A 19859-nucleotide genomic window follows, 5' to 3' on the forward strand; every position below is an offset into this window, starting at 1 on the left:
TGGCTTCCTCATGCTGGGGCACATGACACTGAGGTCACTAATCACTCAGAGGTTGTTCCTTATTTTTATTCAACCTTTATTTTGAGACCAATGTCTAATTTCCAGATTAGTCCTGTTAACATCACAATACACATAAAAATATAATATACACATTAAGCTACATATCCATAAACACATTAAAATACACATTATTAAACAACAGTACATGAAAAAGCAGAATCATAATCTTCACACAGCACACAAATACACACTTGGTCTTATCATGGTTTTATTAAAAATAATGTAACATTTGAGGTGAAGTTGTACTAAAAGTTGCCAATATTGTAAATATTACATAGAAACAGTATTATAAAGGTCAGTGTTTATTACACTAGTTATTTGATTGACAGTTCAGCTACTTGTACTACCAGTACACAGAGAAACCTTCAGTAGTCTGTCTACTAGCACTACAAGCTTCTTCCTATCCTTCTCTTGTGCCACAAATGTCTCATTCAAATCAAAGCGTTCTCACCAGTTACTAGGGAGACCTGAGTGTAGTCCCAGCTGGGGCACCAATGGGACAACACACATCTCTCCCTAGTAACGGGTGAGAAAACTACCTTCCATTTTTCTATTGGTTCAGATTTATAAAATGGAACTTCAGATGGTTCAGGACTTTTCTAGACTGGTTTGTCGGGACAAACTGGCTTTCTATGGTTTAATGGTTAATGCACTCTCTCTATCCACTTAGTAGTTCATGATGTCCTTTATCATGATGTGTAAATATCTTTATGCAGCTACTTCTACTACCAGTACTCAGAGAAGCTTTCAGTAATCTTTTTTACTAGGACTACAAGCTTCTTCCTATCCTTCTCTTGTGCCACAAATGTCTCACTCATAGTAATTAGCGATAAAGCACTCAACAGCAAATATGGTAAGCTGTGAGAGTGTGTTCAGCAGGTTGTTTCCCTCTGTGGTCTGAGCCGTTCAACACTCACAGGGATTCACTGTAAAGATAGTCCCAAAGTCTTTGGGTGGCTTTAACAGTTTGGGAGTGTTATATTTTCTGTCAAGTGATAATATACTGTCATGTACCCAGCATGCACCTGTAAAATGTGCTGGATGCTCTACATATATTTACAACTGACTGTCAGTACCTGTCATGTTATCTGCACGTCTCAATACCATGTTAACCTGCTGAGGTAGACTGCATTAGCTTTAGGAGCCAAGTCGTCAGGTCTCAGCCAACCAGGTGTGATACTGGGTCAGTCTCACTGGTGCTGTGACCCTAAGCATAGAGTTCCTTAACGGGTTGTTATGGGAGATGAGGAGGTCAAAGGGGGTGAAATGTTATAGAGAAATGTGGTTCAGTGAACTACAGTATACTACATGTCATTTATTTGATTTACAATCAATCTCAAACATTATACAGTATATATCTGTGTGTACTTAATCTGGGTAGGTTCTCAAAGCCTAAACAGAAATGTGGGTGAAGGTGTCTACCTAGTTACAGCTGAGTAAGGATGAAACAAGTGACCTGATTGGTCATATTGTTCAGGAAGCTGCTGCACTTAGAGAAAAAGTTGATTCCCTCCAGTGAAGGTTCACACCAGTCAGAAGGTAACTAACTGCCTGTACAGTATAGTCCTCCTGTATGTCTCTCTGTTGTCTGAACATGAAGACCTCTGTGATTGTCCTCATCCTCTGCTGTCAGGTCTATGCAGAAGACAAACGTAAGTAAATAGTATTCAGTTGATGAGTGAAATATTATATAACCAAAACCTTACTTTCAAGAGCTTCTAATGTTTAAAATGGATTATATTGACCACTGTGTGACTGAAATTAACACATTAGTGAAGCTCCTTGGTTAGGGTCTATTGATGCAACAGCTTGTTACAGGATAGGGTTAGACCAGGGACAGGGGATGGTGTTTGGGTTACAGAGGTTAGGGTTAGTTAGTGGATAGTTAACTGTGTCTTGATAGTTAGTTGAACATGTTTAACCACCTGTAGGGGTCTATACAAATACAGTATTACCACATGATTTTGTCACTAATTCAAACATGGAAGGGTTAAAAGGATGTGTGTTCATGTTGGTAAAGCAGGGTCGTAATATGTAGTAATATGTAGTAATATGTAGTAATATGTAGTAATATGTAGTAATATGTAGTAATATGTAGTAATATGTCATTAAATAATGTGTTTGTGGCTGAACATCACAACGATGAGCTTCCAGATGTAATGTACTAACAGGGTTTCATTTGGGTTCTTTTCTCAGTTCTGCATATTGATTTATATATTGCTGGATGCAGTGATTCAGATGGAGTGGATATGTATGGACTGGATGGTGAAGAGCTGTTGTACGCAGACTTCAAGAAAGGGGAGGTAGTGATGCCACTGCCTCCGTTTGCAGATCCATTTACCTACCCTGGAGCTTATGAACAGGCTGTAGGTAATCAGGGGGCATGCAAAGCAAACCTGGCCACATCTATAAAAGCTTACAAGAACCCACCAGAGACAATAGGTAAGAGAGAGAAGTAATCTAGAGTGAATGAATCAATAGGATTAATGTAGTAAAATAGTCACCTCACTGTAACCTCTCACATGTTGTATCATCTGTGGATGGAGCTCCTCATATGATCAGTGTTACAGCCTTTTAGTATTACTACAACAAGCCTGATCAATGCTCCACTACACGGATAGACTAACATCATGTGACCTAATGGCAGATGTAACATTGTTTTAGCCCAAAGCAATGACAACATAACAAGGAAGAATGAATGTGATATTAAATATGTTCCCACAGACCCTCCTCACAGCAGCATCTACCCCAGGGATGATGTGGAGCTGGGGGTGGAGAACACTCTCATCTGCCACGTCAGTGGGTTCCACCCTGCACCGGTCAGAGTCAGGTGGACCAGGAACAATCAGAATGTGACCGAGGGAGTGCGTACCAGCACCCCCTACCCCAACACTGATTTCACCCTCAACCAGTTCTCCAGCCTGACCTTCACCCCAGAGGAGGAAGACATCTATGGCTGTACTGTGGAGCACAAGGGCCTTACTGAGCCCCTGACACGGATCTGGGGTGAGAATCCATGCAATTACATTACAATTAACCTGCATTACTTTTTACTTCTTCTGAATATTTAAGTGTCACAAATCCGTTGTTTCAGCCATTTACTCTGCAATTGATAAAATTACCAACAGTTCATCACTTGATGTTATTCCTCTGTGTGTGTCTGTGTGTGTGTGTGGTGTGTGTGTGTGTGTGTGTGTGTGTGTGTGTGTGTGTGTGTGTGTGTTGTGTGTGTTGTGTGTGGTGTGTGTGTGTGGTGTGTGTGTGTTGTGGTGTGTGTGTGGTGTGTGTTTTGTGTGTGTGTGTGTGTGTGTGGTGTGTGTGTGTGTGTGTCCGTCCACAGAACCTGAGGGAGCCAGCCCCAGTGTGGTCTGCGGTGTTCTGTGGAGTGGGTCTGACTCTGGGGCTGCTGGGAGTGGCTACCGGAACATTCTTCCTCATCAAAGGGAACCGTGTAACTGGGACTACAGCTGTCAGAGCGTCATGGCAATCTGTATAAATATAGAGGACTTAGCCATCATTTAAAGTATCTTTGTATTGTTAAAACGTATACTAGACTGTAGATGGCAAAGAGGCTTTTTTTAGCCTCCTTCGGAACGTGAGGCTAAACTGTGCAGATAATTTAGTTTCAGTAGGAGTTATGATACATGAAATAAACACGTGTACTGGAGATGTATCCCCCTTGGGCCCAAAGGTAGAGCATAACAAATAGTCGATATAGTAAACATTTCAGCAGTCTGAATATTATTATTTTACTATCATAAGTTGACATAATACCATAGAGTATGATATAATTACATAAACTGTAAATGCAATCCCCCAACGGGGATAAAAAGGAGGGGAGATTTCATGTGTTACTGTTGATCCTCGGGTCTCCGTAGTCATGGTGCTAAGACCCTAGCTAAATAAATCATTTTTGATTATGCTTTCTTGGTTGTCAGTCATCACTAATTACAGGCATCATTGAGTGCTTAGGGTTGTGGTATGTGTTACCAAACTGCTGAAAGAAAGGACCCACCTGGCCTCCCTAATGAAGAAGCCAGAGGGAGGTAAACTAGGGATTAGCTCCCCCAAATTATGTATGCCGGGGGTACGAGTGTACGTCCAGATTGGAGTTCTAGTTGGTGTTTGTGTTTCATTTTTCCCTTTTTAACATGACATGTTTATTAAAGCTTATTAGCCCTGAAACCCCCTGGTCTGTGTCTTCCTGGTTCCACTGTCACACGTGACAAACCCTGGTCTTGTCCTTCTGGTTTCCACTGTCACACGTGAAAACCCCTGGTCTGTGTCTTCTGGTTCCACTGTCACACGTGACAAACCCCTGGTCTGTGTCTTCCTGGTTCCACTGCCACATGTGACCCCTCCCACATATGGGTGTGCCACAGCACCATTACATTGAGCTCCATTGGATGTAGTTTACAGAAAACATACTCCGCAACAGTTTGGAATAAATAAACTAGCATTATGGCCTGAATGAAACTTCTGTCATCTGCCACATATTGGGCGCGGCAGGTAGCCTAGTGGTTAAGCGTTGGGCCAGTACACCAGCAGGTTAGCCTAGTGGTTAGAGCGTTGGGCCAGTAACCAGCAGGTAGCCTAGTGGTTAGAGGCAGGTAGCCTAGTGGGTTAGAGCGCTGGATAGTAACCAGCAGGTAGCCTAGTGGTTAGAGCGTTGGGCCAGTAACCAACAGGTAGGCCTGTGGTTAGAGCATTGGGCCAGTACCCAGCAGTATAGCCTAGTGGTTAGAGCATTGGGCCAGTAACCAGCAGGTAGCCTGGTGGTTAGAGCATTGGGCCAGTAACCAGCAGGTAGCCTAGTGGTCAGAGCATTGGGCCAGTAACCAGCAGGTAGCCTAGTGGCTTAGAGGCATTGGGCCAGTAACCAGCAGCTAGGGCCTGGTGGTTAGAGCATTGGGCCAGTAACCAGCAGGTAGCCTAGTGGCAGAGCATGTGGGCCAGTAACCAGCAGGTATCTAGTGGTTAGCAGCATTGGCCAGTAACCAGTCAAGGTGCCTAGTGGTTAGAGCATTGGGCTAACAGTAGCTATGTGGCCACAGCATGCCCAAATCCCCAGAACGTAATTCTAAGGAAATTCCGAAAATAGCAAATATACTCGCAGTAAACTGAATACACTCGGTTTAAAATTAAACTTCGTTATGATGTTCTACACCTATATCGAATTAAATTAAAGACGGATATATTTAAGGTCGATAACTGAGCGTCCCAAAATGCCATGCTGAGGTCCTGCTTTGCGTAAAGGCGAACGTCGAAAAGAGAGTCCCCTCGCTCCTTGGCCATTTATAAACTCTGAGAATGACTAAGAGACCCATTCCACTTCTCATTGGTTACTGACCTCCAGGGGAAGGCGGGTGCAGTTCATGTGACCCATATGACACAATACAGGGCTTTAAAACTATCTCAGAACAGAGGCTTCGTTTTCAGACCTTCGCGTTCCTGTCATGGATTTCGCTGCCAGAAGAGTTCTGGTTCACCCACAGACATAATTCAAACGGTTTTAGAAACTAGAGAGTGTTTTCTATCCAATAGTAATAATAATATGCATATTGTACGAGCAAGAATTGAGTACGAGGCAGTTTAATTTGGAAAGGTCAAGAAAAAAATAGTGCTAACAGCTCCCCCTATTGACAAAAGTTTATTAACTAACAATACAACAGGTTGAGCCCTCTGTGAAATGTTTACTGACAAGCCCTTAACTAACAATACAACAGGTTGAGCCGTCCTTCCCTTCTGGAGCGGCCAGTGTAGAGGTCCTCCCAATATATTGTTTCATTAAAAGTGTTTTTAATTTTGTCAGGTTATTTGGACTCTTATCCTATTGATATTGAACAGTTTGATACAATGTATACAAATACAATTTAGCTAGATAATACTACAACATCTTCCTAGGGACAGGAACTTTTTAATTTCAGGTCGTCTTGTAGGGTCTGCCTGGTAACACGTGACGCTGTGTGTCTGCAGCAGAGGACTGGCCCATTTCCTCAACAGTTAATTCATTTCCCACTGAGCTGCTCTCTTTAGTTGACGATCACACTCAGCAGAGGAACATGTCGATGCCACTTGACTTCTACATTTGCCTGACTCTGTTTTTGTCCATATTCTCTGGAACAGGTAAATTGAGAACAAAGAAAAGTTTGTTGATCACGATTGGAATGGAGTTGTTGTTATTATTATTGTTGTTGTTGTTATTATTTGTATATGTTCAACATTACCTGAAGGACTGATATTATGAGTAATTCTGCAATATTCAATCATTTGCATAATCTTCAGCACCCAGAAGTTGTTCTCTTCACTCTGACAGTGTAGTCTGGGTGATGGTAATACCTGCATTAAGTGTAAAGCAGTCTATTTGTCATCCTCATATTAAGTTTCTGTTTAACCTTCACGTAGTTACACTGAATGAATAATCTGCATATTTAACTATATTGTCTAACATTGTATAGTAGAATACGTATACAACATGGTCGGATAAAAATATACCATATTTAAATGAGTATAGAAGAGTGACATGAAAATAAAAAGTTAATACATTTGGCAGAATACTGCATTCAACATCATAGTAATTATAACTATATGGAATATTGATTGTGTCTTTTAATCTGACAAAACAATGACCTGTATTTATGTTTTCCTTTCAGATGGATATTTTTATCAGGTTGTGAGACAGTGTCGATACTCCTCAAAGGACCTGCATGGTGCAGAGTTTATAGACTCTTATGTTTTCAATAAGGCTGAATATGTCAGATTCAACAGCACTGTGGGGAAGTATGTTGGATACACTGAGCATGGTGTGTACAATGCAAAAACATGGAACAAAGGTTCTGAGCTGGTTCGAGAGCTAGGGGAGCTGGAGCGTTTCTGTAAGCATAACGCTGATATCCACTACAGCGCCATACTGGATAAGACAGGTGAGCAGGGCTCCGTAGCAACACTTACAGGCCTCTGACTGAGCAAGTCAAGACCATGACTTTATTTTATTCAGGATAAATGTTATGTAGAGATCTGTCTGATGAAGATAATAGTAGAGATCCAGGGATTAATAAAGATATCTAGACTAAAGGTAAAATCCTAATTAAAACAGGATTGTTATCTAACTTGGATGAAGTGTTTTTTCTTGAATAGTTTTATAGCTGCAACTATATTTAAACACTGAGATCTGGTGACTGAGTTAAATCTGAAAACAAACAGAATATTAATAGACAACATTTCAGTATGACTAGTCAGCTATGTAGTGACATTACAGTATGACTAGTCAGCTATGTAGTGACATTACAGTATGACTAGTCAGCTATGTAGTGACTTGACAGTATGACTTAGTCCAGGTATTGTAGTGACATTTACAGTATGACTAGTCAGCTATGTAGTGACATTAAGGTATGACTAGTCAGCTATGTAGTGACATTACAGTATGGACTAAGTCAGCTATGTAGTGACATTACAGTATGACTGTCAGCTATGTAGTGACATTACAGTATGACTAGTCAGCTATGTAGTGACATTACAGTATGACTAGTCAGCTATGTAGTGACATTACAGTATGACTAGTCAGCTATGTAGTTGACATTACAGTAATGACTAGTGCAGCTATGTATGTGACATTACAGTATGACTAGTAAGCATATGCTAGGTGACATTACAGTATGATAGTCAGCTATGTAGTGACTTACAGTATGACTAGTCAGCTATGTAGTGACATTACGATATGACTAGTCAGCTATGTAGTGACATTACAGTATGACTAGTCAGGCTATGTAGTGACATTACAGTATGACTAGTCAGCTATGTAGTGCAATTTACAGTATGACTAGTCAGCTATGTAGTGACATTACAGTATGACTAGTCAGCTATGTAGTGACATTACAGTATGACTAGTCAGCTATGTAGTGACATTACAGGTATTAAGCAGCTTAGTCACTAGTAGTAGGTAGTGACATTACAGTATGACTAGTCAGCTATGTAGTGAGACATTACAGTATGACCTTGTCAGCTATGTAGTCGACATTACAGTATGACTAGTGCTAGGCATCATGTAGTGACATTTCAGTATGAACAGTCAGCTATGTAGTGACATTACAGTATGACTAGTCAGCTATGTAGTGACCAATTTTTACATGTATGACTAGTCAGCTTATGTAGTGACATTACAGTATGACTAGTCCAGCTATGTAGTGACATTACAGTATGACTAGTCAGCTTATGTAGTGACTTAAGTATGACTAGTCAGTATGTATGAATTACAGGTTATGACTAGTCAGCTATGTAGTGACATTAAGTATGATGTAGTCAGCTATGTAGTGACATTAGCAGTATGACTAGTCAGCTATGTTGTGACATTACAGTATGACTAGTCAGCTATGTAGTGACATTACAGGTATGACTAGTCAGCTATCTAGTGACATTACAGTATGACTAGTCAGCTATGTAGTGACATTACAGTATGACTAGTCAGCTATGTAGTGAAGTTACAGTATGATAGTTCAGCTATGTAGTGAATTACAGTATATGACTAGTCAGCTATGTAGTGACATTACAGTATGATAGTCAGCTATGTGTGACATTACAGTATGACTAGTCAGCTATGTAGTGACATTACAGTATGACTAGTCAGCTATGTAGTGACATTACAGTATGACTAGTCAGCTATGTAGTGACATTACAGTATGACTAGTCAGGCTATGTAGTGACATTACAGTATGACTAGTCAGCTATGTTAGTGACATTACAGTATGATCTAGTCAGCTATCGTAGTGGACATTACAGTATGACTAGTCAGCTATGTAAGTGACATTACAGTATGACTAGTCAGCTATGTAGTGGACATTACGTAATGACTAGTCAGCTATGTAGTGACATTAACAGTATGACTAGTCAGCTATGTAGTGACATTAAGTATGACTAGTCAGCTATGTAGTGACATTACAGTATGACTCAGTCAGCTATGTAGTGATTAAGTATGACTAGTCAGCTATGTAGTGACATTACAGTAATGACCTAGTCAGCTATGTAGTGAATTACAGTATGACTAGTCAGCTATGTAGTGACATTACAGTATGACTAGTCAGCTATGTAGTGACATTACAGTATGACTAGTCAGCTATGTAGTGACATTACAGTATGAACTAGTCAGCTATGTAGTGGACATTACAGTATGACTAGTCAGCTATGTAGTGACATTACAGTATGACTAGTCAGCTATGTAGTGACTAGTTATGTCAGTGTAGTGACATTAGTATGACTAGTCAGCTATGTAGTGACATTACAGTATGACTAGTCAGCTATGTAGTGACATTAACTACTAGTCAGTTGTAGACTACGTGCTATCAGCTATGTAGTGACATTACAGTATGATTTACTCAGCTATGTAGTGAAATTACAGTATGACTAGTCAGGCTATGTAGTGACATTACAGTATGACTAGTCAGCTATCTAGTGACATTACAGTATGACTAGTCAGCTATGTAGTGACATTACAGTATGACGCTAGTCAGCTATGTAGTGAATTACACTATGACTAGTCAGCTATGTAGTGACATTACAGTATGACTAGTCAGCTATGTAGTGACATTACAGTATGACTAGTCAGCTATGTAGTGACATTACTGTATGACTAGTCAGCTTATGTGAGTGACATTACAGTATGACTAGTAGCTAGTAGTGAATTAAGTGATAGTCAGCTATCTAGTGACCATTACAGTATGACTAGTCAGTCTATGTTAGTGACATTACAGTATGTATCTAGTCCAGTATGTAGTTGACATTACAGTATGACTAGTCAGCTATGTAGTGACATTAACAGTATGACTAGTGCAGGCTATGTAGTGACATTACAGTAATGATAGTCAGCTATGTAGTGCATTAGCAGTATGACTAGTCAGCTATGTAGTGACATTACAGTATGACTAGTCAGCTATGTAGTGACATTAACAGTATGACTAGTCAGCTATGTAGTGACATTACAGTATGACTAGTCAGCTATGTAGTGAATTACGAGATGACTTAGTGTCAGCTATGTAGTGACAGCTAAGTATGACTAGTCAGGCTTGTAGTGACATTACAGTATGATTAGTGCGTCCGCTATGTAGTGACATTACAGTATGACTAGTAGCTATGTAAGTGACATTAGCAGTACTGATGTCAGCTATCGTAGTGACATTACAGTATGACTAGTCGCTATGTAGTGACATTACAGTATGACTAGTCAGGACTACTATGTAGTGCATCTAGTGACATTAAGCACTATGACTAGTCACGCTAATGTAGTGACATTACAGTAATGACTAGTCAGCTATGTAGTGACATTACAGATGACTAGTCAGCTATGTAGTGAACATTCTGTCTACAGATGTATGAATCATAGATGCAGTCTATGTGTGCATTACAGTATGACTAGTCAGGCTATGTAGTGAGATTACAGTAATGAACTAGTCAGCTATCTAGTGACATTACAGTATGACTAGTCAGCTATGTAGTGACATTACAGTATGACTAGTCAGCTATGTAGTGACATTACAGTATGACTAGTCAGCTATGTATCAACAGTTCAGTCCTAATCATCTCCTGTATGTACATTCCAGCTCATCTCTCTAATGAAGTGTAATTTATAAAGTACAGCGATGGTTCAATGATATCAGAACTATGGACTATATGTTATGCATCCCATCATACATAGTGAACTATGGTGACAAGTGTTTTGTTTCCTCCATTAGTTGAGCCCCATGTCAGACTGAGCTCAGTGACTCCCTCTAGTGGCAGACACCCTGCCATGCTGATGTGCAGCGCCTATGACTTCTACCCCAAACCAATCAGAGTGACCTGGCTGAGGGACGGACATGAGGTGAAGTCTGATGTGACCTCCACTGAGGAGCTGGCTAACGGGGACTGGTACTACCAGATCCACTCCCACCTGGAGTACACACCCAAGTCTGGAGAGAAGATCTCCTGTATGGTGGAGCACATCAGCCTCACTGAGCCCATGATGTATCACTGGGGTAAGGGGATATGAGTTGGGTAAGATTGATAGTGTGGGATAATGGGGTGTGAGTGGAGTAATGGTGTGAGAGTGGGGTAATGGGATATAAGTTGGGTAAAGGGGTGTGAGTGGGGTAAAGGGGTGTGAGTGGGGTAAAGGTGTGAGTGGGGTAATGGGATATAAGTTGGGTAAAGGGGTGTGAGTGGGGTAAAGGGGTGTGAGTGGGGTAAAGGTGTGAGTGGGGTAAAGGTGTGAGTGGGGTAATGGCATGAGAAAGGTAGTGTGAGAGTGGGGTAAGGGTATGTGAGTGGGGTAAGGGAGTGTGAGGTAAGGGTGGTACACAGAGTATGCTGTTTGTGATGTGTATTAAATAATAAATAGTGTTATTGAATCACAGTAATATTGATGAAATGATCCTTTCTCTCTGACAGACCCGTCCCTGCCTGAGGCTGAGAGGAATAAGATCGCGATCGGGGCGTCTGGTCTGGTGCTGGGAGCCGTCTTAGCATTAGCAGGACTGATCTACTACAAGAAGAAGTCTTCTGGTGAGGTCATCAGAGAAAACATAGATATATACACTCTAGAGAGGACATAGGGCTTTATAATAGGACAGTAGTGTTATACAGCACATGGAAGGAATGATGAAAACTTGATGTAATAGAGAATAGAACAGCTTATGGGATTGTGTTCATCAACATGCGAATGTTTTAATGATTCATATTCTCTCTCTCTCTCTGTCTCTCTCGCTCTATTTCTCTCTCTATTTCTCTGTCTCTCTTCTATAACAGGGGTGCTCTAGTAGCAATAAGGTGAGACTCTATTCTGATGAATTACCAGTTACAATGGCTCATGTTAGAGATGTCATTATAGTCATTTGATGTCTCACTACTATACCTGTTTACTATATTTTCAGGTTTGAAGGCACATTGCTGTATCTGCTGCAGAAATGGATCCTAATGAGATGTTCTTGTTATGAATCAGTGTTCCTGAAAGGACATTACTGCTGGAGTGTTTAACTGAACATGAATCTATACTTTCCTAATGAAGCATATTGTTGGTAACATATTATCCTTACACCTTTCATTATTAATCAATTAACAACTTTAGGCTTGATAGTAATAAGACAGTTAGTACTGAGAATCAGTTGTTTATTAACCTATTAGATGTGGTAGAGCTGCTTTAACTGACCTGCTATAACACATGTTATTATGAGTGGGCAGCTTATACACCAGTCCACTGTACTGGGGGTTCTTTACCCAGCTGTAATGTTATGTCTTTTTCACTAACAAATAACACACTTGTTCTCAAAGGAATATGTTCAGTAAATGGTTAAAATATTATGTGTGGTAACACTGACGTTTTAAGAGATGCTGGTTAATGAGAATAGAAAATAAGTTCAGTCTGTTTTAATTTCTTCATGTTTTAGACTTTAAATGTCCCCCTGTACTGACATCACACCCCTGTACTGACATCACACCCCTGTACTGACATCACTCCCTGTACTGACATCACACCCCTGTACTGACATCACTCCCTGTACTGACATCACACCCCTGTACTGACATCACTCCCCTGTACTGACATCACACCCCTGTTCTGACATCACTCCCCTGTACTGACATCACCACCCCTGTACTGACTCACCTGTAATACATCAACCCCTGTACTGACATTCCGTCTGAACACACCCCTACATCATCCGCTTATGGTACTGCTCAGCGTATAATCACTCCCCTGATGCTCCATTCTGACATCACTCCCCATGTACTAGACACCCTACTACACACCCCCTGTAATAACTGCCATCACGTACACCCTGTCTATCTGACATCACACCCCTGTACTGACATCATCTGTCTGATCCCCTGCTACGCATCACTCCGCTGACATCACTCCCACTGACACTACTGACATCACCCCCCTGTTACTGACACCACCCTTATCACTCCCCCTGTACTCTGACGCATCACACCCCGTTACTGACATTCACCCCGTTTTCCCTTTTTATATGTTTATATCCATTGTTTACTGACATTTTTTTCACACCTACTGACCACATTTATACACCAGACTGAATCACACATAGACATCCCACTACCTGTCTCCTACTGCTATCCCTACTGACTCACATCACTGTATTAATCACCTGCATGACATATCCTACGACAACCCCCTACTGTTCCCTACTGACATCACCACACATCACCCTGCTACTGACATCACTTCCCCTTGTACTGACATGCACTCCCTGACTGTTACTGACATCACTCCCCTGTACTGACATCACTCCCTACTGACACACCCCCACTGTACTACATCACCCCCTGTACTGACATCACCCCCCTTACGTAGACATCACACCCCTGTTACTGACATCACTCCCTGTACTGACATCACTCCCCTGTACTGACATCACTCCCCTGTACTGACATCACTCCCCTGTACTGACATCACCCCCCTGTACTGACATCACCCCCTGTACTGACATCACACCCCTGTTACTGACTATCCCAACTCCCCTGTACTCTGACATCACTCCCCCTGTACTGACATCACCCCCTGTACTGACATCCCCTCCCTGTACTGACATCACTCCCCTGTACTGACATCACTCCCCTGTACTGACATCACCCCCTGTACTAACATCACTCCCCTGTACTGACACAACTCCCTGTACTGACATCACACCCCTGTACTGACATCACTCCCCTACTGACATCACACCCCTGTACTGACATCACCCCCTGTACTGACATCACCCCCTGTACTGACATCACTCCCCTGTACTGACATCACTCCCCTGTACTGACATCATCCCTGTACTGAATACCCCTGTCTGACATCACTCCCCTGTACTGACATCACCCGCTGTACTGACATACCTGTACTGACATCACCCCCTGTACTGACATCACTCCCCTGTACTGACATCACTCCCCTGTACTGACATCACTCCCCTGTACGATCATCACTCCCCTGTACTGACATCACTCCCCTTACTGACATCACTTCCCCTGAACTGACATCACTCCCCTGTACTGCACATCCACCCCCTGTAACTTACGAAGTCACCCCTGTACTGACATCACCCCTGTACTGACATCAGCGTCCCCTGTTACTGACATCACTCCCCTGTACTGACATACACCCCTGTACTGACAAACTCACTCCCCTGTACTTACATCACTCCCCCTGTACTGACATCACTCCCCTGTACTTGACAGTCCACTCCCTGCTACTTGGACATCACACCCCTGTACTGACATCACACCCTGTACTGACATCACTCCCCTTGTACTGACATCACACTCCCTGTACTGACATCACTCCCCTGTACTGACATCACTCCCCACTGTCTATCTGTGACTAACTCATTCTCCCTGTACTGACATCACTCCCCTGTACTGACATCACTTCCCCTGTACTGACATCACACCCCTGTACTGTACATCATTACCCACCTGTACTGACATCACTTCCCCTGTACAGACAACTCCTTGACTAGAGCACTCCCCTGTACTGATCACATCCACACCCCTGTATGACATCACTCCCCTGTATCTGAAATCTATCAACATTCCCCCTGATACCTCTCAAACACCCCTGCTACTGACATCACTCCCCTGTACTGACATCACTCCCCTGTACTGACATCACTCCCCTGTACTGACATCACTCCCCTGTACTGACATCACTCCCCTGGAAAGTAACCTCTCATTGATAAGGTTTTATATGATTGATTTCAGCGCCCTTCATTTTCTGCTCAGTCATGGTTGTGGTGTCTTGTCTTCTATATAACTGGGACATATTTTAGACATTCCTTTGATTTGGTACAAGCTTTTCAATAAACCATTAAACATGTCATGATGCAGTGTCTGTTTACTAGGGTTGGGTTTGATGTCTTCTTGGTATCTGAGGTAAAATGACGGTGGCCCTGAACAAGTTGTGTATCTGTCACTTCCCTGTGGTTGGTGTGACGTTCCTGTCCTGAATCCTAAATCGATCCCTATCTCCTCCTACCTAGGATCTCCTGTAAATCTGACAGGATCAAGATTTAAAGGATGTGGTCATTACTTCAGCTGCCTTCTGATAGGGTATCACATACGACCACAGGAACCAGGGTGATGTCATGAACACAGTACAAAGGCTATGCTATCAGGCATTATGTATTACATTTATCAGTTGCATTTCCCATAAACTTATGCTCTTCACGACTAGGCTACATTTATAATAATATGCTAATCTAGTTATTGTTGGCATTTTAACGTCTGACATGCTTTTGAGCACACGTTATTGGCAGGTACAGTATATTGCATGTCAACTGTATACATACTGTGCATACCTCTGTATATTGTGTTTCTGTTTGAGGAACCGGACATGTTATTGTCTAGACAAGACCAGTCCTAGAGAACGCTGTCAGGGCTGAATGGGTTTAACCTGCTCTGTCCAACACAGGGTCAGAGCCATCAGCCCTGAGTCTGCAGAGAGACTGACCACAATCTAATGGTGTGACCCATCTAAAGGCTTTCAAATGTTTGTTTCTAGGCACGAATGGCAAGTCTTGAGCTACAGGCTAGTGAGAATGTCCTGGAAACCCTGGGTTACAGCTCTCTGTATCTTTACATATTACACAGAGAGAGGTATGAGGGCCACAGTACCCAGAAACTGCTATGTACATGCTGCTTTACTATATCCATTCTGATCATTTTAATACTACATACTGTATACACTCTGTATGGCTATGTAGTAGTGTAGTAGTGTAGTAGTGTAGTAGTGTAGTAGTGTAGTAACGTAGTAGTGTAGTAGTGTAGTAGTGTAGTAGTGTAGTAGTGTAGTAGTGTAGTAACGTAGTAGTGTAATAGTGTAGTAGTGTAGTAGTGTATGATCTTATACTCAGTACTCTCCATGGTATACCCTAATACATTCAGCTGTTCTGTCTCATCCTGTAAACTATGAGTATTGCTGCCATACTGTACCTCTAGGACTACTGAAGCTGTGTTTGTGTACCAGACTAGGTATGTTGGTTTACAGGTCTCAGACAAGTTGTTTACTCGTCTTTTTAAAGGCATAATTCAGTTAACTACCTCTGCTATATTTGTCTGCACACCTGTACAGGTCAGGCCCTATCTGTAAGGACATTTTAGTGAACTAATCATTCTACATTGGTATGCAATGTAGGACGCCTCTACTTGAACCTGAAAATGAAACGTTCCTTGACAACAAGTGATGCGTTCATACAGGATCTCCTTCTGCCATTGGCTGAACAGTGGGTCATTTAAACTAAAATGACTTCACTGCAGCACAGTGCATTGATTCTACATTTGTATGTTTTAACATTTTAAACGTCACTGTAAGTCAAGGTTCATTAAGTAAATCAGTGTATTAACCTTTAGGAAACAGAAAACGGAAGCTGAATCTGAGTACAGCATGTAGTAGGATTTGAAAATATCCCCTTATAAAATCCAATATAACCCCAGATTATTTACCTGAATACTAACATGGTGACAACATGTGGACCTTATACATGGACAAACATGTTCAGTCGTGGCCAAACGTGTTGAGATTGACACAAATATTACTTTTCACAAAGTCTGCTGCCTCAGTTTGTATGATGGCAATTTGCATATACTCCAGAATGTTATGAAGAGTGATCAGATGAATTGCAATTGTTAATGAAGTTGATGCAAAGAGTCAATATTTGCAGTGTTGACCATTCTTTTCAAGACCTCTGCAATTCTGCCCTGGCATGCTGTCAATTAACTTCTGGGCCACATCCTGACTGGATGGCAGCCCATTCTTGCATAATCAATGCTTGGAGTTTGTCAGAATTTGTGGGGTTTTGTTTGTCCACCCGCCTCTTGAGGATTGATCACAAGTTCTCAATGGAATTAAGGTCTGGGGAGTTTCCTGGCCATGGACCCAAAATATTGATGTTTTGTTCCCAAGCCACTGAGTTATCACTTTTGCCTTATGGCAAAGTGCTCGATCATGCTGGAAAAGGTATTGTTCGTCACCAAACTGTTCCTGGATGGTTGGGAGAAGTTGCTGTTTATCTCGGAGGATGTGTTGGTACATTCTTTATTCATGGCTGTGTTCTTAGGGCAAAATTGTGAGTGAGCCAACTCCCTTGGCTGAGAAGCAACCCCACACATGAATGGTCTCAGGATGCTTTACTGTTCGCATGACACACTTTGCTGCCTTCGCCTCACTGTGCGTGCACTGCACACCTGCCTGCTGACATTCCTGAGCAAGCTCTGTACTGGTGGTGCCCGATCCCGCAGCTGAATCAACTTTAGGAGACGGTTCCTGGCGCTTGCTGGACATTCTTGGGCGCCCTGAAGCCTTCTTCACAACAATTGAACCGCTCTCCCTTGAAGTTCTTGATGATCCGATAAATGGTGTTTTAGGTGCAATCTCACTGGCAGCAATGATGCACAACCAATTTTGTACAACGCAATGATGACGGCAGACGTGTTTTCCTGCAGGTAACCATGGTTTGAACAGAGGAGGACACAATGATTCCAAGCACCACCCTCCTTTTGAAGCTTCCAGTCTGTTTATTCGAACTCAATCAGCATGACAGAGTGATCTCCAGCCTTGTCCTCGTCACACTCACACCTGTGTTAGACCGAGAGAATCACTGACATGAGTGTCAGCTGGTCCTTTTGTGGCAGGGCGAAATGCAGTGGAAAATGTTTTTGGGGGATTGAGTTTTCAATTTGTATCGGCAAAGAAGGGACTTTGCAATAAATTGGCAATTCAATCGATACTCATCATAAACATTCTGGGAGTATATGCAATTGCCTATCATACAAACTGAGGCAGCAGACTTTGTGAAAAGTAATCGATTTGTGTCAAATTCCAACACGTTTGGCCACGACTTGAAACATGTTTGTCGCAGTATAAGGGCTAAGGTGGTACTGCTAACAGACGAGAGCTCGGCTCGGAGTTGCAGTACTGAGCCAGATCTTTGAGGTTTCGATGTAGGATTTTTTGTGGAAGTAGCCGTGCGGGCCCGGGACAATCGGCTAAACTCTTTGCTCGGTCTGACACAGTACGCGGCTCCGTCGACATAGCACAATGTAGCCCGAGTAGAAGGACAAGCACAGCGAAAGGGTTGTTATCTTGGCAAAGGGGGGGCTAAAGTCAGTAGTGAACAAGCCTGATGCGCCTCTAGTCATTGGACCGAAGCCCGGTCTTAACTAATGTGCTAACGAGGGACCGCGATTCAGGGATAAGCATTGGTTTAGGCCGATGCACGGGTCTGGTAGGATTAGGAAGGTATTCCACTTATAGCGCAGTGGCTGGTCCGACAGCGAGAGAGAGATGTTAAGTACTTCATGGGAAGGGAGGGGAAGGAACGGCAAATCTGGGGTTATAACCTTTGGATTTTAAGGGGTATTTTCAATCCTACTACATGCTGTACTCAGATTCAGCTTCCGTTTTCTGTTTCCTAGGTTAATACACTGATTTACTTAATGAACCTTGACTTACAGTGACGTTTAAAATGTTAAAACATACAAATGTAGAATCAATGCACTGTGCTGCAGTTGAAGTCATTTAGTTTAAATGACCCACTGTTCAGCCAATGGCAGAAGGAGATCCTTATGAACGCACACACTTGTTGTCAAGGAACGTTTCATTTTTCAGGTTCAAGTAGAGGCGTCCTACATTGCATACCAATGTAGAATGATTAGTTCACTAAATGTCCTTACAGATAGGGCTGACCTGTACAGGTGTGCAGACAAATATAGCAGAGGTAGTTAACTGAATTATGCCTTAAAAAGACGAGTAAACAACTTGTCTGAGACCTGTAAACCAACATACCTAGTCTGTACACCAAACACAGCTTCATGTGTCCTAAGAGGTACAGTATGGCAGCAATACTCATAGTTACAGGATGAGACAGAGCATGAATGTATTAGGGTATACATGGAGAGTACTGAGTATAAGATCATACACTACTACACTACTACACTATACCTACTACCTACTCACTACTACCTATCACTACTACACTACTACACTAAACTACTACTACTCACTACTACATACTGTACACTACTCACACTTACATACACTACTACATAGCCATACAGAGTGTATACAGTATGTAGTATTAAAATGAATTCAGAGAACTCTGAGTACGGCAGTGATAGTAGATGGGCAAGCAATGCTAGGGCACTTCAGACAGTTCTGGATGAACTGGAGTCGCCCGCTCCATACATTCTCTCCTGTTGTAATCAGAGATGTCCCATTGAATTCCAGAGGAGCGTCGTCTAAAATAGGGACCCCACGGGTTGTCCAAAGCACTTCGCTTCACTAGAACTTAGGGTCTAGTTACGCATCAAAAGAACTTTGCTCATTGCGATGGGCCTAAACAAAGAATAAGGCATTTAAGGTGATGAGGAGTCTTTGCGACTGGTGAGCGAATCAGTGCCATTCAGATTTAGCTGGTCATAGGTCTGCTCTGCCATGAACGTATTCAGGGGGCTGAAGTGGCTTGACGCACTGTGTTAGAGCTGAGTAACTGTAGTAGGGTGTATAAGATTCCGCCAGTGTCAGCCCTGAAGCTGGCTCTGTTCGTTCTAGGACTGGTCGTCTAGCGTCAATAGGAGGTAACGAATGATAAATGTGCCGGTTTCTCAAGAGAAACACAAATACCAGAGGTAGCTGACAGTATGTATACGTTGACATGCAAATATACTGGTACCTGCCAAATAACGTGTGCTCAAGCAGCTGTCAGACTTAAATGCAACAATAACTAGATTAGCATATTATTATAAATGTAGCCTAGTCGTGAAGAGCAAGGTAA

General features: G+C 42.2%; 2 protein-coding genes and 2 long non-coding RNA genes across 11 annotated transcripts; 2 read left to right on the plus strand and 2 right to left on the minus strand.

Moving 5' to 3' along the window:
* Positions 1–1580: 1580 nt before the first annotated feature.
* On the plus strand, positions 1581–3986 carry LOC112077149 (H-2 class II histocompatibility antigen, A-U alpha chain). Its single transcript, XM_024143728.2, is given in 5 exon segments — positions 1581–1712; positions 2257–2502; positions 2785–3066; positions 3401–3425; positions 3427–3986. Coding segments are annotated over 5 exon segments (762 nt in total). The 5' UTR covers positions 1581–1633; the 3' UTR covers positions 3557–3986.
* A 1945-nt stretch (positions 3987–5931) lies between these two features.
* On the plus strand, positions 5932–12663 carry LOC112077150 (H-2 class II histocompatibility antigen, I-E beta chain). The gene is made up of 6 exons (XM_024143729.2): positions 5932–6186; positions 6714–6983; positions 10782–11063; positions 11476–11589; positions 11833–11853; positions 11958–12663. The coding sequence occupies exons 1-5, from the start codon at positions 6123–6125 to the stop codon at positions 11841–11843; spliced, it is 741 nt and encodes a 246-aa protein (XP_023999497.2). The 5' UTR covers positions 5932–6122; the 3' UTR covers positions 11844–11853; positions 11958–12663.
* On the minus strand, positions 12626–13389 carry LOC139026298 (uncharacterized). 2 transcript variants are annotated; one of them, XR_011478070.1, is made up of 3 exons: positions 13375–13388; positions 12948–12971; positions 12626–12674 (listed from the first exon to the last, which is right to left on the minus strand). It is a non-coding gene; the product is annotated as an uncharacterized lncRNA (long non-coding RNA). The 2 variants fall into 2 exon arrangements; XR_011478071.1 differs by lacking the exon at positions 12948–12971 and having other exon boundaries at positions 12626–12679; positions 13375–13389.
* A 46-nt stretch (positions 13390–13435) lies between these two features.
* LOC139026297 (uncharacterized) lies at positions 13436–14374 on the minus strand. Of its 7 annotated transcripts, none has more exons than XR_011478063.1 (3): positions 13804–13862; positions 13722–13770; positions 13436–13545 (listed from the first exon to the last, which is right to left on the minus strand). It is a non-coding gene; the product is annotated as an uncharacterized lncRNA (long non-coding RNA). The 7 variants fall into 7 exon arrangements; XR_011478067.1 differs by having other exon boundaries at positions 13741–13770; positions 13804–13860; XR_011478068.1 differs by lacking the exons at positions 13722–13770; positions 13804–13862 and adding an exon at positions 14323–14374.
* Between the last annotated feature and the right edge of the window lie 5485 nt (positions 14375–19859).

This window comes from Salvelinus sp. IW2-2015, unplaced genomic scaffold (genome assembly GCF_002910315.2).
Source record: "Salvelinus sp. IW2-2015 unplaced genomic scaffold, ASM291031v2 Un_scaffold4337, whole genome shotgun sequence".
In the NCBI taxonomy this organism is placed as follows: domain Eukaryota; kingdom Metazoa; phylum Chordata; class Actinopteri; order Salmoniformes; family Salmonidae; genus Salvelinus; species Salvelinus sp. IW2-2015.